Genomic DNA, 17546 nt, shown 5'->3' with positions numbered 1-17546 from the left:
CACATCAGTTGCTTGTTTCGAGAAATCCCGGAAGCTTTCAGTGAAGCGCGTATCGACACGCACTTGCGAACTTCCCTAAGCACTTCCCCTCGGGGGAATCCCCGCCGCTATTTTGAAGCTTGTTCCACTTCGTGAAGTGGACGAGGGAAGTTTATATGGACAGACCCTTGCTCCCTCGATTTTGACAGAGGGAGCGAGTCTACTTCATATGTACCATAGACCGTAAAAAAATATGGACGACGCGACTTCATTGACTTGGGACCGAGTCTGCGCAGTAGCGATCTCGGGACCGGAGTTGCGCAGTAGAGAACAGGAAGTAGAGGCGCGATTATCAAAAGCCCGCCCACACTCTCGCAGATGCAGAACAATTCATTATGTTGGTGTGAAATAAACAGTTATAGAAGTGTAGAAATTAAAGCTAAAGCTCCAATCTCCTCCCAAAAATCCAGAAAAAAGTCCGTTAGTGCCTCAGTGACAAGTTCACTCAGAGAAGCCGTCAATCTCAGCTGTCAATCATGACGTCACACCCCTCGTTTTTATAGCATCAAATAACTCACTAAAACTAAACTTATTTAAAAAACGAACACTTGAAATGAAATTATTGTAATAAAAACTGCCTAAAATGACAGAAACCATCTTTAGGAAACAATTATTTGAAGTGTAATTAAATTGTTTAGTGTGTCTCGCGCCCATTCTAATACATGGAGAGGCGGGGTTTAGGAGCTATACTGGGACCGGCCGCCGGGGGGCGATCGAGGCGCGAAACCTTCAATTTCTGACTGAAGCACTACAGCAGAGCCCGTCTACGGATATTAGATATTAGACATATTAGACATTCTCTGACTACAGGCTTGATATGTACACTTCAAGCGGCTTCATATCCCACAATGCAACACACGATTGTGACGTCACCGCATACCCCACCACAAACTCTATGATATTTGTATTATTTTTTAAAAACATTTAAAACAACCCAAATACACCTACATACGTATAGAATGCTGCATTAAACAATTTCGTAAAGGAAAAAAATAAAGTGGCTGCCTTCACGCGCTTTCGGAAAATTCCTACTTCCCACTTTGAAGTCGTGACTACGAGCTCAAGCTCATCCCATTTAAATTTTAACTTGAGATAGCACGTGAAGGTAGCATTAAACCCAGCCATTTTCCAGTTTTATAATAATATTTAATAATAATAGAATAATTAATAATATTGTGACTAACGAATTGATTTACACACATTTGATAGCCCCGTTTATTACACAGTTATAATACAATCATTATATACCACCAGAAAATGCACATCCTATTTATATTCATAAATTATGTGGAAATTGATTTTTCTTCACCGTTATATCTAAGCCTTAACTGACGCAAAATACAGTGTATCACAGACAACATCAGGCCATCTGTAATGCGTCTGCTTGTTATACACTCTTTGAGCACCAGGTGGTATTGTGAACAAAAACCTCGAGAAATGAACTCTTTTGTGGACAATTTGGCTAAAAAGCAATGCTTCGCGAGGCTTCATCTCACCACCACTATAGTTTACTTCAAGGTTTTGTTTTATCGTGTACAAGAACGTTGACGCAGTTGATGCACTTTATTTCCTTAAAAGCGAATGTTTTTCATTGACTGTAAACAACTCGCAGGGCGCCGCCATGTTCACGTGACGTCTGCTATGCACTTCCGCGTGAATTTGGACCCGAGCCATATCTGGAGACCACAATAGCAACAACAATAGTCTTGAGGGCGAACTATTTTAACTTCTAAACAACCACATAAACACCTCAGAGCACTTTATCACATCAAGGTAGGCTACTAAAAACGTTCAGAACTCATTGCAAACAAATATTTGCTAACTGTATTTCTCAAATAAAGTCATTTTCCCATTAATTTAAGGATCAATAACACGTCAGACTCCACGTTCAGCAGTGTTTTGTTTCCTGATAATGGTTCGTTTCCCCCCTGGTGATGTTGAAGAGTAGGTGCAGATCTTCATCATCTCTCACAGGTTTGTTTCTGGACACCATCAGGTAAGGTGAGATTTTCTGTCTACATCTATGTTGGGTTCCTCTTTGTCCTTCCCTTGAGAACTAAAGCTGTTCAACTGCTGACCAAACGATTGTTGATGACATAAACAATATTATTAAAATTACTGAACTAACTGAGATGAAAAACCTTTTAATTGTGGAGTTTGTTCCTTTTCTGATATATTTAGGCATTATGATTTTGAATAAATCCATTGGGACACTTTACTCAAGTATGAATGTATGATACTACACAAATACATGTTTGTTAAAGGCACAATAGCTATGTACGATTTTTGGATTAAAATATCCTAAAAACCACTAGTGTTTGATTTTTTTGTTGACTTGTGCACTTGCATTATCCCAAATGTTTCCAACAATGTTTACATCCAAAGAAATCAGCATTTTAAACCAGTCCGTCGCCTGTCAATGACGTCATATCCACCTTACCCTCGATTTCTGGTTTTACTTCCGTTGTTTTATTAAACAGATGAGCAACTGTTTGAATACTTTAATCGGCAGAAAAATATTTTTTTGAATCTCTTGTTTTTTTTTATTTATTTACATGTTTGTACCCAGAAAGTAAATCAGACAACACTATTCTGTCAAGTAGTTAACAAAGAGCTTTATTTGTAGTAAGAGTAATACAGCCGGTCTCCACTGGTTTAATTAAAACCCATACCTTGTCAATACATGTGTTTGACTTCATGTGGCGCTGTGCAGACTGAAATGTCTCATCAGTCTAGGGGTCAGGGTGTAACAAGGAAGTTTGTGACAATTAACATTAACAGACAAGCAAGAGCTCTCCTCTCCTGTCCCAGCAAAAAAAATAAAATACAATTTTCACAGACTTCTGAAACACTTAAAAGTGACATTTATTTGGCAGGTTCAAAATACAAAAAGGGAAGAGTCAAAAGGCTTCAGGAGGGGATAAGGCCGAAAGAATCAACATAAAGTTCTGACTTTGAGAGGAACACTTTCTAACCTTTCTAAATAAAATTCAAAATCTACAACAGAAATGAAATGACCTTACTCCCTCTCTAACCAAACACAGGGGAAAAACATAGCCATAAACAAAAATGTCTTGAGGGACTTTCACTGCTCTCAGAGAAACCATTTACTCAGTGGTAGCGTTGTTAGCTTTTATAAAAAGCAGATTGCTTTAGCAACGGGGACAGTTGACAGTACTTCGGGAATCATGTCATGTGTTCGATATTTTCTTTTAGCTATTTAAAAATCAAAAACCAGCGATGTTGATTCATGAATGAATCACTAATTTGAGTCTGTAAATTCAAACGGGTTAACAATACGGTATGATTCATGCAGATAAAGAATAGTTGAGCAGGATTGAGCAAGTCCAGGACCAGTTCCAGCAAGTTCAGCTCTAACTCTAATCAAACACACCTAAACTGGCTTATTAAAGGGATAGTTCAGCCAAAAATAAAAATTCTGTCCTCATTTACTCACCCTCAAGTTGTTCCAAACCTGTATGAGTTTCTTTGTTCTGATGAACACAAAATAAGACAATTTGAAGAATGTTTGTAACCAAGCAGAGAGAGCAACCATTGACTACCATAGTAGGGGGAAAAAATTAACTATGGTAGTCAATGGTTGCTCTCTCTGCTTGGTTACAAACATTCTTCAAATTGTCTTATTTTGTGTTCATCAGAACAAAGAAACCCATACAGGTTTGGAACAACTTGAGGGTGAGTAAATGATGACAGAATTTTTATTTTTGGGTGAACCTTTAAGGTCTTCAGCAACACTTGATAGTTGTGCAAACGGGTGTGTTGGAGCTGAACTTTGCAGGAAGTTGGATCTATAGGAACAAGATTGTGCACCCCTGGTTTAGAGCGTCCAGTGAAAGGTCAATGGTGGGTCATCAATTTACAAATGTTTATTTTTGGGCCTTTGGCTGCTCTACTGTGATATTTGTTTTATACTGCATGTTATCGGTCAAAGGTAGAGCTGTTAATGTTCCAGAGAGGAAGTTTATTTTGAAAATGATTGCACAATTTTCTAAGTGTGACTCAATTCTGTTTTTTTTTTTTTCCTCCCATGTGACACAAATGGCATATTATGACCCTCAAACGTGTAAGCGGGGAAAAAAGCACATTCCAATATTCTCATATCGGTTTCAGGCCTCATTCATATGAAATAAATCTAATATGAATCGGATACAGTGCATTTGCGTCTGCCATGTAAGCTAACAGATCTGATATTCCCCTGTGTTGTGTAATATTCAGTTCTACAGGAAAGACTCGGGAGAATTATATTGACAATAGTGCATTTATTAATAGCTCAGCAAGCTAATAATATACAAAGTCAATTTGGCGTAGGCCCCGTCCGTAGGCATAATCCGAGGGTATCGGATCTGCAATTCCTGCCTGAAGACGAGGGCAGGGGCGCAGCCGACCCCCCGGGAGGTATGGACAGGACCATCCTGGTGGTGGTGGGGAGGATGGGGGTAATCGTCGCTTCAGATCTGCGTAATCGTCGCTTCAGAGCTGCGTAATCGTCACTTCAGTATCTGCGAACTCAAACATGTGTAAGTACCGGGCTTTTATACAGTGAGCATGAGAATATAATTGGGTTAGAATGAAGGCAATAAGTGACGTAGTAATTGAGTCTTCCCAGCAGAACTTATGCTAGAGCTTTCATTTCCTGTGAAAAACTGTTCCAGTGGGTGGAGTAAACATGAATATTCATGATATTTCCCTTGTTGTGGGAGTAGCCTTGAGACAACACGCAAACGAACGGAACTGAAAATATTAGTGCACGCTCCTCACATCGAAACTCGTTTCATGGATTATTTTCGAATAGACAATGTTAAGCTAGCCTGACGTCGTCATACTCAATTCTAGTCAGAATTTGAGTCTGATACTGCTCCGTTGGGCTGTGATTATGGGGCGTGTTTCAACCGAACCAGGAAAGACCTCAATTGGATAGACCTACAACCAATCAGAGCAACGGAGCGACGCATAACGTTAGTTGTCAAATGTCAACAGAACTCAACTGCACTGTGTTGCCAAGTCCGTGGGTTGAAGCGACCCCAATTATGTGATATACAGACCCAGGAATGCAAATTTTAGCTGCCAGCCCTGCCAAAATAACACATATTTTACCCCCCCCCCCCTAGTTTTGAGGCTAGTTTTGAGGAACGTTAGCAATTGGGCGGGTTTTGTTGTAAAAACTTGGCAACCCTGTCTGCACGCATTTGTAAAAAAATAATTTAAGGATACACAAGAGTACTTACCAACACGATCATCATTTCTGAGAGAAATAGTAAAGGTGAACGCATATACGAACAAGTTCTCCGTTTAGGATTAGAACAAATTCAACCCAAGCGCCTTTGATGACGTGGATGATTACGTTACTGTTTATCATCTGTCCATCATCGTCTAAAGCCCGCCCTGACAATTTCATTGGTCCGAACAGTTTCTGTTCGGGCATAATTACTTCTCTACCGATCAAGTCCAGACCGAACTGCCCGAGTAAAAATGTTGTGGGCGGGGCTAAGTTCGGCTGGCATCCAGACTAATGTTAAGCATTAACTGCAACAGTTCACATTTTCAAAACAATGCACAGTTTGTGTAATATGATAAATCGTCTGAGTTGTTTTGCCTGATTGATTACAGGCAATAAGATAAATAGGTAAGGACACAGAGCAAAGAATGAACGAATAACATGCTCATCCAGGCTAATAGCCTACAGTTTTTTACTCTTTTTATTTCATTTGTGAGGCTTTAAAATTCATTTGAATAGTAAATGCACATTTACTTGTATCTGTCACATATTTTAAGGCTTTAACAGAACAACATCAAAATCTTTCCACATACACATTTGGGAATCAAATACTCCAAAATCGATTAAAGGAGATGAGGGCATCAGAATTGTTATTTTTGAGCAACCAATCCTTTTAAGTGGACCCTCAAAAGAGTACATCATGTTTTTCTCTATTGTATTTAGCCTAGTTAACAGTCAAATACAGTTTAGAGAATCTAAGATAAAGAAAATATTATAAATATTATATGAATAAATAGTTCTCACACACACACACACACACACACATACACACACACAGGCTATAATAAAGCATATCTCATGTCTGTTCTTTGACCATATGTTGCACTGAAAAATAACTTCCTTTATATCATGTGTTTTATATGGTGTGGGAAATCATTTAAAATTTAACAATCCATAACGTTGTGTTAGTCATGTTTAATATTATTCAAAGCACATATGATGACCATTTCTGATCATTGTAGGCCAGGGATTCCCAACCAAATATTTACTTGAAGTCCTCTTGAGATTAATAAAGTTAATATTAACAACACACTTTCGCATTCACACAGTTCTCTGATGTTGGTTAATGGTGACATGATGTAAACAAATAAAATGTCTTCTTTTTGTGTTTTATTTGGATTGTTTTTATTTTTACAGTTTTATAAGAATTACAGTTTTGTAATAAATAATTATTAAAACAGGGCCTTGGCACTCAATGCAAGAGAACAGCCCCCGTGTATGTCCAGATTACACACTGCCAGATCTACTCGTGACTTCAGCTCTTACATCCAGTCTGAAACGGACAGTAACTTTATATGATGATCAATATATGATAACAAAAGTAAAATGAAGCCATTATGACATTGGTGATGAAGACATGCGTAGCCTATACTTTTTTCCTATTCCAGTTTAAAAATGGTAACCTCTGGCCTATGTCCAAGAAGACTGGGCCATCCATCAGAACAATGCTTTAACGCTTTATGCACTGTATTATGTAATCAAGTACAAAATGCAGTTTATTATGATGACTACAAGATTAATAAAACATTTTCCTCAGTAGGCATGTAGTTTGTAGTTAACAGAAACACTGGCTATATAATAAACAAGAAATTCAGGATGATTCACACCAGGCTAGCTTTTAAACATTTGATTAGGGCACAAATAATTAATAATAATCTGTATTAACCTAGACGAGCATAGGTTATTCGTTCATTGTTTGCTCTGTGTCCTTGCCTATTTATCTGAATGCCTGTAATCAATCAGGCAAAGCAACTCAGACGATTGATCATATTACACAAACTGTGCATTGCTTTGAAAATGTGAACTGTTGCAGTTAATGCTTAACATTGAAACTTCATTGTCTATTCGAAATAATCCATGAAACAGGTTGCGATTTGAGGAGTGCACTAGTATTTTCAGTTCCATTCGTTTGCGTTGTCTCAAGGCCACGCCCACAACAAGGGGATCTCATGAATATTCATGTGTACTCCACCCACAGGAACAGTTTTTCACAGGAACTGAATATTACCTGTCACCTGTCAAGGCAAGTCGATCACATGACTTCTTTTAACAGCGCAAGAAAGGATGAAGGCTCAACCCAATGTTTTGCTGACCTTTAAAGATAGCAAAAGCGTGTAATATAATTTTATCTGTGTTCATTGCAAATCACACCATTTTACTGGCTAAGCTTTTCCCGGTCAGTACGTCTACCTCGGGTTGTTTTAAGCAAGTGTATAGTGTAAATGCAGATATCGGATATGGGTCACTTTTAAAAGAAGCTGTAAGCTGGTCGTCAAAAAAATTAGATATGTCAAGAAATCAGAATTGGGCATCAAGACCTGCAGTGTAAATGCCACCTAAATGAAATCCTAGGCTAACTGGTTTGTCTGGTTTATATGGTCTGTTAAGGCTCTGTTGTTAGATGAAACTACACCATTATGTGGGCGAAAGCACCTTTATACATTGTCAGACATTCATTCGTGATGATCAGTCACATGGCATTATGAGTCAAGTGTCACGCTACACGCACACAAAGACAACATGCTGTAACAACTGAGAAGAATGACATTAAACTTTGAAAATGGGACTTTTTCATTTAATTCTTTTCTGAATATGAGCATATTTGAGCCAAACTTATCTGTCACAGAACAGATCACAGACTTAAAAATACTACTTTGAGAAAATGTGTAATGATCCACATAAAAATAAAAAAAAGTAAATATGTTTTGGACCGCAGAACTGGTATTTTACTGAAAAATTTGTAGTTTTTAGTGATGGGGAAAAAATAAGCCACTGAATATTTGCATGATAATATTAAAACGGTAAATTATACATTATATTTATTCTTAAAATGACTGAGACAGTCAGAAACAGGATATGATGTCTAGAAAAATAAATGTGTGGTATCAAGAAAATTTGTTTTTAGAAATGACTTCAGCTTCTCGTGCTAGAGCTGGAAATAACTGCTGATTTTAGCACTTCTTATCTACAGGGTAATATCACTTCATTTTTAAGGTCACTGTTCTCACGCAACGTCTCATGCAGTGAAATAACATCATAGAGCAAAGAGAACACTGGAAACATGCAAACGGACAAGACCGAGCAGCTTGTTTTGATGTGAAAAAGTCTCAGCTTTCATAGTATATGATATTTTCATATTTTTGCGATAATATCACTGTCTGATGTAATGTTTTTTTTGACACATTTCGTGGTAAAGCTGTTCTATGGAAAGCAGAAGTCAAACTGTGAACATTGTGAAGGAGTGGAAAAACACCCTTAAACCACACGCTAATGACACCTAAAGACAAACACGCACAAACATTAACCACAGACGTCCAGCTATAGACTCGAGCTCATCCAGACCCTGTTTGTCTACCCAACAGATCAAACCACATCTCTGTGCAGATAGAAATAAATCAAACCACAGCAGATGTTTTTGACATGCAGACAAACTGAGCTGCTAGAGCCTCAAACTGCCAGGGGCCTCTAAAAGAAGTTTAACTCGTTTCTTTGCTTTCAAATGTTAAACCAGCTTTTATTTTGTCAGAAAACCACTGGGAGACCTAACAGCTTCTCTTTTGTTGACAAAAGATTTGTAACTGATTCTCATCACACATTTGGAAAGATTGTTGGCGTGTTACATTTTGAAATGTACATAATCAAAGTCACAACACTTACAGAGAAGAAGTTCTTTTGGAGCAACATTTACCGTAGATACTGTCTCTATGGCATTTTCTGTGAACCGAGACACTGAAAATAATGGATCCTGAGCTGCTTGTGTGTAAATGAGCACAGTGCCACGCTTCACTCTTAGAAACACAGTGCATCAGATTGTATATTTTATATTACATTGCAGACACTAAGCCATATTGCATTATCACAACCATGCATTGCATTCATAAAAACATTACCGGCCAAGTGGCGTGTAGCACTGTTTCATATGCTAGCCAAAGTTAATTTAAAATTTGTATTACAAAGCACTTGGAGAGCATTTCAATAGCCTATCTCTGAATATCACACTTCAAGCCTCCCAGAAAGGTCTGTCTGGTCTGCTGGGATTTTCTGATAATACTCAGGGTACAACTAGAGCAAAACTGAAAACTATCTTTCAGAATCAGTGCTAATTTCTGTTGCTACATGTCGTGATTCTCACAAACTCAAAACTGCAGGGTGTAGCCGAAGGTTCCTCCTAGTGAAAGCAGCCAATCACACAGCTGGATCTGCAGTAACTGAAGCTCATCTCATGGCGATACCAGCATACACCACGTCATTCTCTTCTTTTATGTTCTGCATAAAAATCACAGTGCAAAGATTTCAAATTAATCTTGAAGACTGATTGAGATTCAGTGTGAATGTGATTATATATTTATATATTTTTAATTTTATTATTTTCTCTAATAACCGTCAGAGCTGGGTAGATTACTTACGAATTGTAATCGGTAACACCCAGAACTCGGTTTACACCTATCGAAATTTCTAGCCACTTGGGGACCATATACAGGCTAGGGGAACTCATATTAATGTTAAAAAACCTCATAAAATTAAAATTTCAAGCCATGGGACCTTTAAGGTAATATAATCTTAAACAAGTTAGGTCAAAAGTAATCTAAAAGTATTATCACAGTGATTTGAGTAGAATAATCTTGTTAGCCTGGCTCCGCCCTCCTACGTACTTCCGCTCAATTTTCATTTTCCTTCAGTACTACGTCTGGGACTGCTGTATATGCTTAGGTTTTCTCCCGAACAATTTTTTACCGGTCCAATCAGTGAACCGAGGGAGTGGCTGAGAGTGATGACGTTGATGTTGTGCGCTAGTTTGAGTTATAGTTCAGTAATGGCGGCGGGGAAAGATGCGAGTGTGTGGCACCGCTGACAAATGTCCAGAAGTTAAAACCCGAGTGTGGCGAGGTGGACGAGCGAGCGAGATTGTGTGCGTGATTGAGAATGAGACGAACCGGTCTCGAGTCCTCTCATGAGGGAGCACGGAGGCATATAAGGACGAGCGACACCGGTGAAGGACGAGAGAGGACCAGGCCTGGATTTTAAGTTGTGTTTTGTTTACGTTTTGTTATGTATGTGCGTGGCAGTCGTCCGTTAGGTTTTATTATTTGATTAAAAGTTGTTAAACGTTCGCCGGTTCCCGCCTCCTTCTTCCCTGAACAAACGAACTCCGTTACATGGAGCAAGAACAATCACTGCTGAGTTTTGTTGGTGGCCATGATGTTGTGGTCTGGGAAAAGTCTTTTTCAGCTATCTCCGTTAGTGGTGAAGGAGTTGCTGAAGCCGTCCGTCTCCCACCACCCGCGAAAAAAACCCAGGCGGAATTACCGACTTTTTTGACAAACACCAAGGTTGTGTGGTAATGTAATTGCTCTCCGAATCCACATCTCTGAGTTTTCAAGAATATATTACTTCAAAATTCACTGTTTATATCCTTTTTGACCCCTGCAGAGCACCATACGGCTGCGTGAGCTGTAATTTGGATGCATTTCTAGACTTGTATTTCTTTAAATGCTGGCAAGTATTTACAAGAGCAAATATTTCATCACCGCTCAAAAAATAAAATAAAAGCACGTAAACATTTGAATTGGGCTGTTATTTACGGCAGCATTTATTCTTATCATACCAAGCATATGACATTTTATTTACAGCATATACAATCATGTTATGATTGCACGAGATATGCACCACGAGAGCAGCGCGTTCCGATCACAAAACTCTCCTCTCCACCGTGAATAAATCACTATCCGAATGCACAAGGTTTTATCAGGTGGTCTGCACAGTTAATGTGAGAATCAAAGGCGAACGGTGCGTGACGTACGTCATGACCAAACGTTAGCGATTGGTTTGGCAGATCCAGAGTGACTCTTGGCAGATCCAGACTCTTTGCGATATGACTCTATTTATTAAATTTATACATTTTTCATCGGATACTATCCATATTGAAATGAACGCATGCTGAAGAATGGTGTGCAAACGGTAGCTCAGGTAGGTCAAAAAACACATGAGGAAAAGCATTAGGATAAACAGATAAGTGAACTTTCCCACATCGAGTGCTACATTATTTAACTGAAAACAATGTGTGTTAGTAGCTTGTGGCAGTCACAGTTTTTTCCAAGCTGATTGTGAGCCAGAGAACATCACATGAGAAATAGTCAAGCAGTCTTCAGTTTTGAATAATAATTTAATGTATTATATGTTGAATTGTGTTTTTTTTTTTTTTTTTAACTGCATGTTGAGTTGTTGACATCACATAGCAGTCCATACAAAAACGTCTAGTGTGACGTGGCTTTAGGCAAATCGGTAGCTTCTAACAAAAATGTATTGCACCAGGAGGAAAAAAGGTTGTAGTCTGGAGCTCTGTAAATAGTGTGATTACTGACAAAAGAGGTTTAGTAGTTATTTGAAAGTTGAATTCTATAGTTCAGAGATTCTTAGTTGCTTTAACTTTTTGAAGCATCAAAGTGGAAGTTGCTTAGACTATCAATGGAGAGACAGAAATCTTTCAGATTACATTACAAATATCTTCATTTGTTTTCTGAAGATGAATGAAAGTCAGTAAAATTGAATTCAACCATTTACGCAGAGTCCAGAAAAATAAATAAATACAACAGATTTCATAAGACCCTAAATTTAATTGCAAAATTGCATGAACTGCAAAAAATGATGTTCTTCCTCAAGAGTTTTAGTTTTCCAGTACAAACTCAAAACATCCTTAAATCAAGATACATTTACTTGATATGTAAAATTAATTGAACAAAATCAAGGGAGTTTATGCTTAAACCAAGAACAAATATCTGTCATTGGGTATGAACATTACTTGCATTTGAATTAAGTTGATTTTTATGAACCCATTGGCAGATATTTGTTCTTGTTTTAATCATAAAATCACCTTCACAAGATTTCTCATCTATTATTATTATTATTATATGAGTCAGTGTTTCTCGCACTGAATGCTGATCTTATGGCTGAAATTCTGCTTTTTTGTTTTTTAATGAAGTAATGTTTAAAACATTTTAGCCATAAAACCACACATCTAAATCTGACTCACTGCTGAAATAATACAGAGATGCTCAACATAAATGATAAATAAAGGATCTTACCAATTTATGTCTATTTCTTTTGTAGAATGTTGGATCAGCGTAAGTGATCTCCTCTTCTGCACGAGACTGAACTGTTTCATCTATAATAATATATGCATTAAATCGTTAAAAAATGCATTTAAAAAATCACTAGCAGAACATTATCAGGTGTCGTTGAAAAGACATTATTTGCAGATAATTAAGAAATCAAACCAAAGGAATGTTTAAAGTTAAGTGGATTTTTTGTGTGATGAATATTACCAATTAATGAAGCTCAACAAGTAAACATTGTATATGTTAATTTGTTAAGTGTCTTTTTAAATATAGTTTTTTGTTAGAATACTTGTAAAAAAAACAGTAGATAACACTTGCCTTCCCCATTAATTGTTCTGTGTTTCCTGCAGATGCAGAAGATCCCAACGACTGCAGCAACAATCAACAGAGATCCAGCAACAGAAGCCGAGATCAACACTGTCAAAGAGACTGTAGAAGACTGTTTTGTGAAGTCTAAAGAGAGACATTATTGTAAGTAAATGTGTCAGTCTGATCTACAACAGAAGATGGAGCTCCGCTCAGTGAATAAACACATGATATCAGCCGTGCTGTCGTACCTGCACATGTGTGACAGAGTTGAGTGACGTCCAGATGTTGAGTCTGGTTGCTGATGGGATTGTTGAGCACACAGCTGTAGGTGTTTTTATCCTGATATTCCACCTCCAGAGGTAGAGAGAGACTGATGCTGATATCAGACACACTGATGCTGGACAATAAACTGCTTCCTTTGTACCAGGAGAGAGTCACATGACTCACATTCACCACTGAACACACCAGTGAACAATTTGATGATGATGATGATGAAGATGAACATTGTGAAGAGTTTCTGCTGATGACAGGAACAGGCAGACGAGCTGGAAAACATGAGTGAATAAAAAATCTGGATAAATCGATAATCATATTTTCCATTCAACATGTATGTGATTAGTGTGATCATAGTGAGTGTGTCTGTCATCTTACACTAACAATGATTTAACATTTCAGTATCTAGAAAGTAATATTTGACAGGATGAGACAAATTACGTCTCTACCAACCATAGACAGAAACGCTGAATGTTTTTGTTGTCAGTTTCGCTCCATTTATCTCTAGTTTATAATCTCCAGCATGTTCAGTTGTGATGTTTGTGATGGTCAGAGATCCAGTTTGATGATCCAGCTTCAGTCTGTCTCTAAATCTCCCATCAGGAACATCATCATATGTGGAGAAGATTCCAGCAGCTCTACTGATTTCAGCTATCTGAGAGTTTTCAGCTCCATATTTCCACAGTGTGTCTTCATCATGTACAGTAACATTAGAGTTTAGAATGACAGAATCTCCCTCCATCACTGACACTGAATCACCAAACACACCTGAAGAACATGAACAGATTGTCACAGATTAAAGGATTAGTTCACTTTTAAATAAACTTTTGCTGATAATTTACTCACCCCCATGTCATCCAAGATGTCCATGTCTTTCTTTCTTCAGTGGAAAAGAAATTAAGGTTTTTGATGAAAACATTCCAGGATTTTTCTCCATATAATGGACTTCAATGGGCTCAAAACGGTTCAAGGTCCAAATGACAGTTTCAGTGCAGCTTTAAAGGGCTTTAAATGATACCAGACGATTAATAAGGGTCTTATCTAGAGAAACGATCAGTCATTAAAAAATAAAAGTTTAAGTTTTATAAGCACAAATGCTTGCCTTGCTCTGTTCTGTGATGCGCGTTTGTGACGTCACGTAATACGCAATTACATACAGAGTCAGTAGGCTTGTTTGAGATGAGCGAAATCTGCGCAGAACCGATCACCGGTGATCAGCGCGAGATGCATGCCGGTTAGAAAAGTGTCCGAGGGCGGTCCGCCTTGCTCTGATGTCATGCCGACGTATGTCAAAAAACTCGCGAGCGAAAGGCGGATGTGTCGGATTTTGCAGTCGAGCGCAGCTGCTCTCCACAGACTGCGTGGAGCAAAAGCATGATGGGAAACGACTTGCTGACGACACAGCTTAATGCTTATTGGTTTAAACAACCGTGATGTATGGTTCTTTTTCAAAATGTTTGATTTTAAAACTCTGATATCATGTTTTTATGTGTGAATATTCCCAAACTCTCTAACAAAGGCGATCTCTCTGTGGGTTATGTGATTGTTGTCATATTTATATAAAAAAATATATATATACAAACATGTATGTAGGCCTAATTAAAGTCAAAATGATTGATAAACACGTCTTTCGAATGGAAATAAATAACAACAACTTTGGGTGTCTTTTTCATAATATTTATTTTCATATAAAAGTAACAGAACTTAAATTACATCCAGTTTATCAGCAACAAAGCGCACGAGTGTGAATCCCGCGATATCCGCCTTTGATCTCGCAGGTGTCGGATCCACTACGAGAAGAGAGAACTGTCCGGCTTGCCTGCACTTTTTTCACTCCTCCCCTCACTGCAGCCGCCTAGTCTCGGCTGAACTGCAGGCGAGGCGAGGCGCATCTCAAACAAGCCTAATGTTTACAAGTTGAATGTGCACATGTAGGCTACTCACATAGGCACTGTTGGCTTGTACTTAACGTACCAGGCCGGAGAACGCTTGCGTCATGCATGATGCAACTTTTTGTTTTGAAGAAGACCGGAAGAAAAGACTTAGATTTATAATTTATGCCGCGCAGCGATTTTCACATGACTGTACTGCACTTATGAAGATTAGCTATTACAGAGGCAGTTGTCTTTTAAGGAGGAATTTGCAGCCTTTATTTACAAACTACAATTCATGCTCATCAATAAGGTGAGAACCAGGACCGTTATAAACCTAGATATACTTGATTTAACCGAAAAGTGTATCCAAGTAATAATAGTTTGGTGTTTGCCGTCATAATGACACAGCTGTTCCGTGCTCTGGCACGGTTAGCGCTCACACTGCAGGTGAACCCCGCTCGGGGCCCAACCAAACCGCACTCTGGCCCACCGCTTCCAAGCGGGCCAGGGCCGGCAAAACGAACCGAGCCAGGGCACGGAACGGAGCGGAGCGCTCACACTAGTCAAACAAACCGTGTGTGTCGCCGCAGCAGTCTCTTCCATCTGCCTAATTTCTTCCTCTGTGTATTCCGATTCAAAAAGGTATGGCAGGCCGAAAAACTCCATCTCATCTTCTTGAAGTTCAAAATCATCCAACATCGTTGTTTTACCTTTTAACTCCCTTATTTATTTTGTTAACGGCGTTTGACTTATGTGCACATTCAACTTGTAAACACTGACTCGGTACGTAATTGCGTATTACGTGACGTCACGAACGCGCATCACAGAACAGAGCAAGGCGAGCATTTGTGCTTATAAAACTTGAACTTTAAAAAAAAAAATGTTTTAAATGACTGATCTTTTCGCTAGATACGACCCTTATTCATCGTCTGGTATCGTTTAAAGCACTTAGAAGCTGCACTGAAACTCATTTGGACCTTGAACCGTTTGGGTCCCACTAAAGTCCATTATATGGAGAAAATCCTGGAATGTTTTCTTCAAAAACCTTAATTTCTTTTCGACTGAAGAAAGAAAGACATGGACATCTTGGATGACATGGGGGCAAAAGTTTATTTAAAAGTGAACTAATCCTTTAAGTTTTCTGTTGTTTATAAAGCCTGAAATCAGCTGTATTTTGTTACATTTAAATGCAAATATAAGAAAAGCAGCAGAGACCTGAAAAAACGTGTGACATAAAAATGTAATCTTTATGGTGTTTAATTAGCTTTAGAGTAAATATGTGAAGTTACAAGTTAATTACAAGTGAATTATCTATCTATCTATCTATCTATCTATCTATCTATCTATCTATCTATCTATCTATCTATCTACCTATCTATCTATCTATCTATCTATCTACCTACCTACCTACCTACCTACCTACCTACCTACCTACCTACCTATCTATCTATCTATCTATCTATCTATCTATCTATCTATCTATCTATAATGTATAATATATGTGTGTATATGAATGTATAAAAAAAGCTTCTGAATCTCACTCATGGCTTCCCAGTGATTTCTCAGGGTTTTAAAAAAAATATTTTTAGAGAGGGCTGGAGAGGATTTGTACTTTTATGTCCTATTTAACAATCATTAATTAAATATTTTAAACCCACAAAAATAACATTTTAAAGGGACTCCGGATTTCTGAACCTCCATTACATTCACCTTAGAAGTTACTATTACTAATGAACATTTCTATACATTTCCATGACTTTTAACAATTTAAAAATTCCCTGATTTCTGTAGGTACATTCAAACATACAACAAAATTGAGACCTGAATCCAAAGTAGACTGCACAATCATGTCTGATTGTCTGAAAATAGTAGCAGTAGGTTATTGCTCTGTAATGGAGAGAAATTAAGCCATAAAATGCTTTTAAAACTTACCAATCAGACGGCAGCAGCACAAACAGAACAAAACAAACACGTGAAACATTTTCTTTAAGTGTCTGAACTTGCAACACTATTCACCAAAACACCCAAACTGTTCATCTGGTGTGTGAATCCTCCCCTGACAGAGCTTGACCCTCCTATAGTGCACACGCTTTCTGAACACGCCACATAATGTATAGTTGTATAATATATATAAATGTTAAATTTGATGGTAAAATTTAGCTTATTGATTTTGTAATGAGTTGATTTTCAATTGTTGTGTTTAGCAAAAAATAAATAAAAAATGTCTACCATCTCATATTTCAAGTTTTACTGAAGTATACCCGGACTAGCATCTGAGTCAAACTGAAACCTGCTGTGGTCTGATTTCTACAGAAATGTGGGTTGCTCTGTTGGGTGAAGAGCTTATTTCTGTGCCTGCTATTTATTAACCTCAGTCTGACTTCATCTCACAGAACAGCTTCACAGTGAAATAAAGTACATTAAGACTTATGTTTGAAACAAATTTTCATTAAGATTTGCAGTTACATGTATTATAAGACATACATCAATGGAAATAAAGTGCAATACACCGAAACCTTTTTGATTTTGAATGCCACCCCACCCATGGCGAACCAATAATGCATCATTAACATACACATATACACAGGTTATCATCTCACAACCTGATTATTGAACCTGCAACAATTTAACTTGTATATT

General features: G+C 37.9%; 1 protein-coding gene and 1 long non-coding RNA gene across 7 annotated transcripts; one reads left to right on the top strand and one right to left on the bottom strand.

Annotated features, from left to right (window-relative positions):
• Window positions 1-1458: 1458 nt before the first annotated feature.
• On the top strand, window positions 1459-13887 carry LOC307120327. The gene is made up of 3 exons (XR_013815774.1): window positions 1459-1812; window positions 1902-2040; window positions 12801-13887. It is a non-coding gene; the product is annotated as an uncharacterized lncRNA (long non-coding RNA).
• Window positions 4302-17225, bottom strand: LOC307120291 (natural killer cell receptor 2B4-like). 6 transcript variants are annotated; one of them, XR_013815767.1, is made up of 7 exons: window positions 16839-17225; window positions 13486-13800; window positions 13008-13304; window positions 12769-12903; window positions 12418-12497; window positions 9468-9601; window positions 4302-4559 (listed from the first exon to the last, which is right to left on the bottom strand). XR_013815767.1 is itself a non-coding variant. In XM_079807260.1 (6 exons), exons 1-6 carry the CDS (start codon window positions 16885-16887, stop codon window positions 9551-9553), a joined length of 927 nt encoding a protein of 308 aa, XP_079663386.1. In that variant the 5' UTR covers window positions 16888-17225; the 3' UTR covers window positions 6469-9550. The 6 variants fall into 6 exon arrangements, 4 of the variants coding, with proteins under 4 accessions (XP_079663386.1, XP_079663387.1, XP_079663388.1 ...); XR_013815768.1 differs by having other exon boundaries at window positions 4308-4559; window positions 12769-12879; window positions 16839-17208; XM_079807260.1 differs by lacking the exon at window positions 4302-4559 and having other exon boundaries at window positions 6469-9601.
• Window positions 17226-17546: the final 321 nt, after the last annotated feature.

The sequence above is a fragment of the Gobio gobio genome (assembly GCF_949357685.1).
Source record: "Gobio gobio genome assembly, chromosome: 24".
Classification (NCBI taxonomy): Eukaryota; Metazoa; Chordata; class Actinopteri; order Cypriniformes; family Gobionidae; genus Gobio; species Gobio gobio.
The sequence above is the reverse complement of the archived record's forward strand: the minus strand, read 5'-3'. Positions and strand labels throughout refer to the sequence as shown.